Here is an 11922-nt window from a genome sequence, read left to right on the forward strand (position 1 = left end):
TTTTGGCGTAATGAACAAACACCTGGCACAACAACATATACTAATTGATATATGGAGATCAAACACGAACATAAAAAAGGTTACACCAATCTAGAAAAAAATGTTTATCGATTCAGTTTGCAAATGCAGTTCATATGAAGCTATCCGATTCAGGTTGATCTTGAGTGTATATTACAAGCATATCTACATAATGCTTTCTCGTAGAACTAATAAAACAGAAAAATCAGAAATTCGTTTCGATTGTTGGAAAGTATTAAGCTTTTAGTTACTTAAAATATCCAAAACATTGCTTTGTTATAATAATGCTGTCTTCAGTTAATAGATTAGACATGCCCGAACATTTCGTCTTCAACAGTTTTTACCAAAACTATTTAGATAATGCGTGCTGTCTCTACGAAAACATTTTTCATGTTGTTTAATTTCATACTTATTTTTTATAAGGGTTTTGAAAAAGGACAACAGAAAACATTTTTTAAGATATCGCGGACCCGAGGATCAGAAAATCGGTCGCATTTGAATTCGAATGTAGGAGGACAGTTTTGTGAATTCATAAAAATTCCTTAGCTTCTTAATGGCGAATCGAACAAAACAAGTGCTTTAACAAGATTAGACTAGCAAATCCAGAGGAATATAAGAACAAGCTGTCATAACACGACTCTAGTATAGAGTCCACTCGAAAACTTTGTTGTATATTTGCATCAATTGATGAATCGCAGCTTAAAGTTGATCAACAAAACTAATTCCCACAAAGCTGCTAAATAGTGAAATACTTATGTGTGAAGGTTGGTGTGTAGGAGCAATTTCTTTTTATATTAGGTGATAATTTAAAGAAAATCAAGAGACGAAACTTATATATAAACAATATTATTTTAAACAGAGTTGCCAACTAAATTTTCTTTTAATTTTATGTTGTTTTCACAATTATTTTTAAAAATTTTTAGTAAAAAACAATTAAGAAAAAAAATTATATATATATATACTTAAATTTTACAAAATATTTAATATACTTTCAATAACTCGGGCTTCTAAATATAACTGGACAAATGTATGCGCTAACAACTTTTAGAAAAATTGCAAAGACAAAAACTTAAAAAAAAAACAGGACTTAAATTTTTATAACATACGAAAGAAAGTATTTCACAACATACGGTAGAGCCTCGATGGTCGAGATTTTAAAAAGCATACAACCTAATACTAACAAATTTTTTAGATCAAATCGTTTTTACTACACTCGACCATCGTTCAATGACCATCATCACTTATACATCAAATATGGCTTGATAAAAATATGAGATAAACTGAATGAACACTATTTAAAGGTCAAGTTGTGAAAAAAATTAGTAAAAATAAATGATAACAAGTGTTACTTTTTTAAGTGCCGAGAACTTCAAATACTTAAAGAGAACGATTACGTTGTCTAAATGACTAAGTACTAAAATAATTATAAAACGTGTGAAAATGTTCTAAAGATAAAAAACATTATTAAAAAAAAAAAAAAAATAAGAAAAAAAAATTTCGATATTTATTACGAAAATAAGCAAAAAAAAAGAAATAATAAAAAAAATATTTCGATGTATATTACGAAAATAAGAAAACAAAAAATTTAATAGAAAAAAAATCATAAAAAATAAATAAACGTTAACTTCGGTTGTGGGGAATCTGTAATATCCTTCACCGATGTATTTCTTAAAGCATGAAAGCGTATAAAAAGATCTTTGTCTTGATTTGGATCGCAGATTTGAATGGCAGCTACATGCTGCAGTGGTCCGATCTGAACAATTTTTTCGGAGATTGCATCATTGTCTTAGGAAATACGCGCTGCTGTTAGGATATATCTTTAGATAAGGTTTTTCCATACAAGCACTTGATTTCGATCGTCCAATTTGTATGGCAGCTGCATGCTATAATGATCCGATATCCGAAATGAGCAGCTTCTTGGTGAGAAAAAGACGGATGCAAAATTTCAAGTCGACATCTCAAAAACTGAGAACTAGTATATATATAAATACAGACGGACAGACAGATGAACATGGCTAAATCGACTCAGCTCGTCATGCTGATCGTTTATATTTGTATTTTATAGGGTCTCCAATATTTCCTTCTGCGTGTTACAAGCTTCGTGATATATTGTAAAAAGCAAAATTTTTGGCAGAAAAGCACGTAGAAAAATATTCGCTTTAGTATAATACCCAAAAAAGAACTGGAGATTTTATCTTTAGATAACAATTTTATCTATTATATCTATTTTAAAGAATTGTACGCAGTTTGGTTTATTTTGTAAATTTGTATTTTGCTCCTAAATCAAAAATTAAAAATAATTTTCATACCGCTTATTTATTTTTCGCAACTTTTAGATTTGTTTTTTGCCGAATTTGTTTATTTTGGTTTTTTTTTACTATTCTTTTATCTTCGTGATCACTTACCTTTTCGCTTCTGACATAATTCGCTGGGAATTTAGGCGATAGCGAGAGCGACGACGCTGAGAACGGCGAATGCAGCGCTGTGCATGAGTTGCCAAAGTTGGCGAAGTTGCCAACGCTGCCATAGATGGGCGGCGTGCAAGGTGTGGAGGGTGGTGTATGCGCAGAGCAAAGTTGCGGCAAAGACGGTGCACGTATGCGGGTATGCATTTTCAACAGCAAAAATAGAAAAACACACACAACAACGCAAGAAAACAAATTATGCACTTAAAATTAATTTACAAAAGCACAAGCAAACTCACATACAAACTCATATGTAAGTATGTATTTTGTATTTACATAAAAAAAGGCGCACTTGCTTGAGCGAAGCGGGGAATTTGTATTTGCGCGCTTCTTCTCAGCTTTTTCGTTTACTTTCTATAAACAATTTTTATTATGAATAATATTGTTGCTGTTGTAGCACTTAAAAGCGTTTGGCATTGCGGTGACGACAAATTTGTATGGCGTTTTTTTAATTGACGGCATTGAAGCGCGCATTGATAACGGTGGTGGCGATGGCGAACGAACGCAAAGCGAGACTGCAGCGGGCGCATGCAAGTGTGTTTACACAAGTGTTTGCGACTGTCAGGTGGGCTGGCTGCTGGTACAGCGGTGGCCAGGTAAGTAAGTACACGTTGCAGAGCTTGTGTAAGCAGCTGCTACATTTACGCACACAACAATAAAGTAGATTTTGTAGAGAGACGCAGTTTTATGAATTGTATCCCAGTCACACACTAGGTTTATTTTTTAATTTACTGATATTTTATTTTTAATATTTCCACATTATGCTATTTATATCACAACACTGTAGCAACGCAAAAAAAAATATTCAAAAGAAAAACATAACAACAAACAAATTAGGCACACCACCGTAAGCATACACAATCGTCGGAATCGGTAAATTCTAACTACGCGAACCGTGAAATGCACCCCTGCGTGCCGCACCACAGTGCCGCACGTTCCAATTGCAATTGTGCTGTGAGGTAATCTTAGGCAGAAATTAACGCCGGACACGATCCGCGGTGATGACTGAGTGGCGACGGTTATTGTTGTACCTTACACACACATACACATGTATTGTATATATATATGTATGTAAATATTTATATTTTTACCTCAAACATAGCGGTTTGCAGTTAGTCTCCCCACCGTGGCGTATCAGTAATTGAATATCGCGGCGATCATGCGCCGAGGGGAGCTCAACGGCTACTGCTTTTACTATATTCAAATTGAAAGTGCAAATAAAAATTATGATTTTTTTAATTTAATTTTATTTTTTATAAACTTTGCATCACGCTTGTTTTGCTTGTTACGCTGCGAGCGCGGATAGTGAATTGTGCCAAATGGAAGCGATAAATAATAATAATAATCAGCAAAAGTACAAGTGAATGGCAAGAACGTAAGGTAAAAGACAAGGTAGGAGAAAACAAAAACAAATAAATACAAATTAACAAAATACAAGCAGTAGCGCGGCACGGTCTGTAGAAAAGAGAGGGTAGAAGAGAGTAACGAAGCAGAGCGTAAGACTAAAATGATAAGCACAAAACTTTTGAGAGTAGACATGTGCATATGCAGAAATGTATTTACATACATACATATATGTATGGAAAAATATACATATTTAATATAATCACATGGTCTGTCTTTGTAAGGAATATGCAAGCAGAGCTGTAGTGAAGAGGGTACCAACGATGTGTGATGTAGAGCGGTAAGCATCAATAGCTGAATCGCAGCTTAAAGTTGATAAACAAAACTAATTTCCACAAAGCCTCTAAATAGTATAAGACTTATGTGTGAAGGTTGGTGTGTAAGGACCAAAATATAATATAAAAAATAAGGTGCTAATTTAAAGAAAATCAAGAGACGAGACTTATGTATAAACAGTATTAATTTAAACAGAGTTGCCAACTAAATTTTCTTTTAATTTTATTCTATTTATACAATTATTTAAAAAAAATTTGTAAAACAAAAATTAAGAAAACTAATGAAAAAAAAATTATATACTTAAATCTTACAAAATATTTATACAAATTTCTAAATATAACTGGATAAATGTATGCGATTACAACTTTAAGAAAAATTTAAAAGACAAAAACTTTCATAAAAATTAAAAAATAAACTTTCAGAAAAATTTAAAAAAAAGTTTTAGAAAAATTTAAAAAAAGGGAAAATTGAAATAAACTTTCAGAAAAATTAAAAAAAAAAGTTTTAAAAAAATTAAATAACAAAAAGTTTTAAAAAAATTAAAAAAAAATTTTAAGAAAAATTAAAATAAAAAAAACGTTCAGAACTCTTAAAAAAGATCTTAAAAAATCAAAAAATATCTAACTATTGGCTTAAAATTTGCGAAAAATTATTTCTAGCTTATTGTGTTTAAAAAAAAAAAAAAAAATTGCTTCTCAGAAGAAATATTAATATTAATTGTTTATTAGTATTTTTGAAGCTTTTTGTTAAACCCAAAGGAAAATATTTTCTTTGAGAACTTTAATAGTTTCCACCACTACCTAATGTGATTAGGACACAAATACAAAGTCGTTTTGTTTACTACAACACTTTTAATATTTAGACTCAGATTAGACATTCTCCATGATTTCTCTACAGGGAAACTCTCTACAGATGTTTTTGACTAATTTTTTTATTCTCTTTTGATTTCGGGTTTCTTTTTTTTTTTTGTTATCAGCGAAAATTCGAAGTCACTTGCGCTTTCCTTCACCTTTGTAGCCTTAGCTTACAACTACGTTTATTGATTAGGGACTAAAAGAAACATATGTACACAATATTTGCTGTAGGTTTCAAGACAAAACAACTTAACTCGATTTATGAAAATTTTGAGAAGAACTCTTTATTGTAGGCTTAAAAATATTCTAAAAGTAGAAGAGTTAAACAATCATGACTGATGGGCTGAGTTTGTTGCCGCATAACTTTGAATGTCAATGTCTGCAATCGGTATATTGATCATTTGGAATATGTATTGCATGTCATTTCATCTCGTGACTTTCGAAAACATGCAAACGCTTCTTTTTTATTTGAAAATTGTATACATATATTCTTCAAGCGAATTCATTACTTTGTGTGTGTTTTTTTTCTGTGCGTTTTTCCTTTCATTGTTGATAAGTAGTAATTTCATTTCTTTTTAGTCGGTTGAAAACATTAGGAAAATAATATTGCAAAAAAAAAGAGTTTGTAGCAAAAAATGATAAGTAAAATATCAAAAGCCATATATCATTTATTCAGACGCAATGACCTTCATGCATACATACAAACAAACACACATACATATGTATGTACATAAAAACTTTTGGTTATAGGTAAATCGATTCATTACATTTCGCCGTTGGGTTGAGTAAACTGAGGGTTTTGTTTTAGCTTGGCTTTTAAGCTTTATTTGTTTCCCAATTTCACTTTCTCTATGAAATTTAGTGTTTCAATCAGTTTTCGTGTATTTGTGTGTATTTGATGACCAAATCGCCATCGCCTGCTGTGTTTCAATATTTCTTTAACCTTTGTGCGGTTGCGTAGTTTACAGCTCAATCAAGTGGAAACGCGCCAAAGAGCAAAAATTGCGTAGTAAAATTTTTTTTATTTTTTAAATAAATACTTGTTTTGTTAAACACATTTTAAATGAATTTTAAATAAAAATAGAGACTGGTGAAAATGAAAAAAATTAATAAATCAATGTTAACAAATTTTAATTATTTTTTCAAATTAATATTTTTTAGTACGTTAATAAAAATAGAGGCTAGGTGAAGAGACAAAATATTTACTTAGTATGAACGAATTTTACTATTAAATATTTAATTTAGTACATTTTTTTAATTAAATTTTTTTATAATTTTTTTTTTAATTTTAAAACTAATAAAAATAGAGACTGGTGAAAATTAAAAAAAAAATTATTTTTATCAAAATAAATAAATTTTATTGGCTGGTAATTATTTTTAAGTTTATTAATTAGCTATTGAGCTATTTTTTTATAAATTATTATTCAATTATTATTTTTATTTTATAAAACTGTTACTTCTTATTTATTTTATTTTAATTATTTATTAGTTTTTTTTTTCAATTTTAAAATTAATAAGAAGGGAGACTGGTGAAAAGGCGGAAAAAATATTTTCGTTAGTACGTACAAATTTTACTAAGTAAAAATTAATTAAATTTTTTAATAATTTTTTTAAACTAATAAAACTGTATACTGGTGAAAATGAAAAAAAAAATTATCAATATGAATACATTTTATGTATTAATATTTACTAATGTATTATAATTAATAGGTTACTTGTTAATTTTTTTACTTATTATTTTTTTTTTTACGATATTATAAAATAATTTTTTTAATTTATTTATTTTTATTAAAAATTGTTTATGTTATTATTGTAATTAATTTTTTTTTTATTTACTTTTGAGTAATCAAATTTTTGTTTAACGGTTAAGACTATTCAGAAACCGACATTAAAAGCAAAAAGCGCTGAAACCTCAAATTTTAATGCCAAAACCACGCTTTTAACTGGAAAACGTTTTTTTCTTAAACAATTTTTTTAGCTCTCGATTTTTCCACCCATATATACACATAGTTTAATTCAAAGAAGAAAAAACTGCACACATCTGATTCAGCACTCGAGTTGAGTTGAAAATCCACAATGTTGCAAGCGCGTATTTGTAGTACGTTGCATGTTTGCTGCTTTTGGAAACATGTTCTAGCGTTTAATGAGAATTTTGGTCAATGACAAATACAAATAAACATATGTAGAACGTCGACGAAGTCAATAGACCTCAAAGTATTTCGGGCGTTGATTTTGGAGAGATACATATGTATTAATACGGTGGTTCTTAAATGAGGGGAAAATATTTTTTAAATTTTTTGTAACAAGGAGATTTGAAAAGATGTTTATTATATGAGTTTTTTTATTTAATAATTTGTATAGGGTTGCCATTTATTTAGAAATTATTATTTTCTTCGCATTTTTTAACATATGCACTGCATAATGTTTTTCTATTGTAGTAATTATTATTATTAAATTTTAAAGCAAATTGTATAAAATATATAATAAAATATAATAAATTTTGAAAAAAAATAAAATATCTGTAAGCCTTTATCTCTCCCTTTATTGGCAACAACCGCAATGGTCGTTAGGAAACACACACATTTTTCCATATTTTCCGCTTGACAGCAATCGAACAAACATGGCGACGCTGACGGTGACGGTGTCAAAAGCATAGCCATCAAACGACATTTGTTGTATAATAACCACAACAACAAGTAGCAAAACAAACTAAAAACACTCACACACATCAGAAAATCGAGGTCACTGCGAAAATCAACAACAAAATACAAGACACATAATAATTGTAAAATGTACAAAACCACAAACAAAAAAAAAAATACAAAAACAACAGTAACAATTGGAAAATATAAAAATCACAACACAGCGGCTTAAGCAAAAAACTTTGGAAAGGTTTGCAGAAAAGAAACAACAAAAACCGAACAACAAAAAAAGGTTAAAAAAAACAACAACAAAAGCAAAAAAACAAGCTACAAACAATCTGAACGCGGAACAAAGCAAATTGTTTGCAAAGGGCGATAAATAGGAAGAATAAGAATGAACATTAATACGAGTGATTTTAAGCTATGAGAAAAGAAGCAAAAGTATGAAAAAAGGCAACAACAAATCGAAACAGTAATGCCAGCACCTGCATATTTTACGCCTGTGAGTGAGAAAAATAATGAAAATTGCGAAAATCACAAAGCGAATAACAATGTATAGGCAATACGCGAAAAATCACAACAAAAAAAAAAAAACAAATCCAACAAAAAATAAAATAGTTCAAACGTTCATTATAGTAAAAAACATAAACAGCAGCAACAACAAAAACGCTATGCAATCCAATTAAAACGCCGTTTACAGCGGTTTTGTAACGCAAGTGCTTTTTCTGTTTTTTTTTTTTACTTAAAAAATTAAATTTTTACACTTTTCCAATACAGATAAATATTTATAATATTTCACATATACACTTGCTGATTATTTTTAACAACGCTCAAATCGTTGAAATAAGCAAAGAAATATTTTTAAATTTCATAAAAAATTTTCAAATAATTTTTCGGCATTTTTCACAGCACCAAATTCGCCAGCATTCAAGCGTTCGCAAGGCAAAGCGTTTAAGCAGCGCCGAAAATTCACTGTTACTGTTGTTTTTACCGATTTTTAATTTTTCAACAAATATACGGCCAATTTGTAGGCGGTAGGCGGTGAGACACTAGGCATAGCAAATATATAGTATAAATGGCCACGTTTGGTAGTAGAGTACCATAGATCAGAGAATCGAGTACCGGCGCGCGTACACAGCACTGCTCGTGTGAATTCGAAATGAGTCTGAGGCAAACAAACACAGGCGGCCAACTGATCGTTAGTATCAGCGACTAGTAGGCAACAAGCGCCACATTTTCAGCTGGCCAAGCCGCGTCGTGCCACCAAACGCCAGAGCCAGAGCAAACGAACACAGAGCAGACACAGTCACAACAACAGCGCCACAAAACAGCAACAACAACAGCGCAAAGTAAAAGGAATACAACAATAGTAAAAAAAAAACACAACAACAAAAGTTGGGGAGACAACAACAGAGCGCGATCGTCTCGAGTGAGCGGGCAGAAAAATGCTTGAAAATAGGAAACTGAATGTTGAAAAAAAAAAACACTGATGCAGCAAATAAACTCCAGCGCCGAAAAAATATGCCTTCCTTGCCTGCACAGCGTCACAAAAGAGCAACACTGAGCGGTTTGCGTGTAAGTGAAAAAAAGTATAAAAATTTAAATAAAATTATACAAAACTAACAATGAAAAAAAAAAGGAATCGCTTGAAATGGAGCTCCACAAGCAGGCGAACAATGCGCACACTCAAAAACACACATACACACATATGCGCGCGCTCACACTTTTTCCACATCATCACCGCAGCTTTTCATTCAAGCACAGATCACGCAAACTGCGGGAACGCGTTGCGACCGCAACGCAAAAACAAATAGCGGAGTGGAGTGTAGTGCAACAACAATAAGCGCAACAGAAATTGTGCTCCGCGCTGTGCGCGTTAGGAAATTTGCAGTGTGAAGCTCTCCAGAGCAACACGTTCACATTAGAAGGCTTGACTTTTGCCGCTGGGAACAGCAAACAAATGAGTTAGGTGAGCTTGGCGTTGAAGAAAGTTGCACCCCAAACAAACACATACAAATGGAAAAGGTTTTATGCTCTTCTCCGTTTACAGTCGCTCTGCTGTGTGGTGGCTCGTTTGTCTCTTCTAAGCGTTCGTGGTTCGCGCGATCAGCTGTGCGTTCCACAAACACTTGAAACTGTTCGGAGCCGCTTTTTTATTGCGAAAGTCTTTCTCGCGCTCTTTCACTACTGTTTCTTGTTTGTTCGTGTGATTTTTTGTTTTTTTTTGTTTTTTTGTTAATGTCTAGTTATTGCTTCTTGCTTAAGTGGCATTTGCTTTTATAACAAGAAACCAATTGTTTATTTGGTATTGCAATTGCATTAATTGTATGTGGAAACGTGGCGTGCGTTGAACTTGAATTTTTAATGCACACTAAATTGATCTAAATATGATTTGTTGGAAGAAAAAAATGTATTCTGTTAGCGCTTCAACACTTTTTACTTAAAGAATTGGAGCAACAATTGTGACTTACAACTATAATTAGTCGAAATTTTTAAGAGAATAAATCACTGAAAACTGGATTGAAGTACTCAATCCAATTCTTTTCAGTCGTTGAAAACGTTATGAAAGGTCTTTTCAAAGACCTATGTATAAGTTCTGAAAGCATCAAATGTGAGCTATAGTTAAGACTAGACTACAATCTAATCTATTGTGTTTTTAATGGGTCATCGGTGACGTATTTGAATAAACCTCACAACATTTGCAACATAATTATTTTAGGTCGAGTTAGATCTTTACGAAATATCTCAGAATAGATGTATAATTTTAATGACCATACTATCATTATTTTTATGCCCATGACTTGGGGTCTACGTAGCCGGAACGGACAAGGATTTTTATCCGGTCAAGGAATGTCCACTCGGTAGAATTCTGCCGCGACATTTTCATTGAGCTTAAAGCTTTATCTTTTGGCCGCAAGCTACTTGAGAGTTAAGTGGTCTCCTCAATCTTCTTTTCTAGATCTCTCCTTATAATTGCCAACTCTTACGATATTCGGTATGGATCATTATCTAACGTAATAATGTAATCTCCGACGAAATTGTTCAAATCGGATCACTATAGCTGCCATACAAACTGAACGATCGAAGTTAACGGTTTTTTTTTTTTTGTTTTAATAAGTAATTAAAACCAAGTCAAGGCATAAAATCTCATTATTTTTGTAAAATATTTTATAATGTATCATTTTCATTTAAGCGAAATTGCACTTTTCATAATAAAACCGTTTCGCCGCTAATTTTCACGAGAGAGAAAAAAAAATTAAATGAAAATCGTACGAAGGCGTGCAAAGAAAACGAAAGTTCAATGCGGTGTGAAATTATAACAACGCCCACCGTGACGATTTCCAGCGCTATATGATGCCAGCCGGTGAAGTCAGTCAGTCGGCTGGTTAGCGAGGCAGGCGGCGTGAAAATGTGAGAGAGTGCCAACGCGAAGTGAATGTATTTTCAAAGTATTTTCAACATCTGTTTTTTTATATTTTTCTGAATTTATCAGCACTGCGTTGACGCCCCCACAATAGTAGCGAGAGACAGGTGCCGGTATCAGCTTACAAAGTAATGGCCCAAAAATAGAAAAATAATGAAAAATTTTCTTGTAAAATATACAAAAGACAGATTTGTAATGCCTAATGGAGTTAATAATATAATAATTAAAAATATCTCACTTCAGTTATAAGAGTGCTTCGCATTGCTTGGCTGGGAATGCTTTCGATTAGCTCCGAAGCTTGGAAAATCACTAACAATGACATGAGAAAATCGCAATTGTGATTCAAAAACTATACAATAGGAATATAATCTGGCAAATTTGCAAAACCACTGAAATTCCCTTTTTTTACTGAGTAAGTAAACAAGTATTTTAAAATTTTTAGGACTATTAAAGGACAGGGTAAGTATTATAGTACTTCGAGAGCAAGGCTATTATGTAAAATGTCTGGTGTGTTCCATTTAAAATCGGTAAAAAGTTAAGCTAGCTGTCGGAAACTTTTCATCAGCTCCAGTTTTAGACTTCCTGACTACTGCCGCATCTTCCAGGTCGAGTTGGCTACCATAAAGGTACCAGAAAATCTACTGCTCCGGGGCGAAGACTACTTCAGTGTTGACTATCTACTACGATAGCAGAGTTGCGATATTAGCTTTGAGCTCGCTGACTATGCTCTTCAGACTAGTGAAGATGGATGTAGATTTATCTCTAGCATCGAGTTACTATATGGTTAGACTGGTTTGGGTACCTGGCAATAGCGGTATTGCAGAAAACTGCAAGGCTGT

The 11922-nt window shown here is 32.1% G+C and overlaps 1 protein-coding gene across 1 annotated transcript in view; it reads right to left on the minus strand.

The window, feature by feature from the left end:
- The window catches only part of Wdr62 (WD repeat domain 62), a 98450-nt gene extending 89610 nt beyond the window's left edge, over positions 1–8840 (minus strand). The window contains exons 1-2 of the mRNA XM_070106182.1: positions 8651–8840; positions 2424–3677 (exon numbers count right to left, since the gene is read on the minus strand). Of these exons, the coding sequence (XP_069962283.1) occupies positions 2424–2630 (207 nt within the window). The 5' untranslated portion in view covers positions 2631–3677; positions 8651–8840. The remainder of the gene's footprint in view (positions 1–2423; positions 3678–8650) is intronic.
- Positions 8841–11922: the final 3082 nt, after the last annotated feature.

Source organism: Bactrocera oleae, chromosome 3, assembly GCF_042242935.1.
Source record: "Bactrocera oleae isolate idBacOlea1 chromosome 3, idBacOlea1, whole genome shotgun sequence".
In the NCBI taxonomy this organism is placed as follows: domain Eukaryota; kingdom Metazoa; phylum Arthropoda; class Insecta; order Diptera; family Tephritidae; genus Bactrocera; species Bactrocera oleae.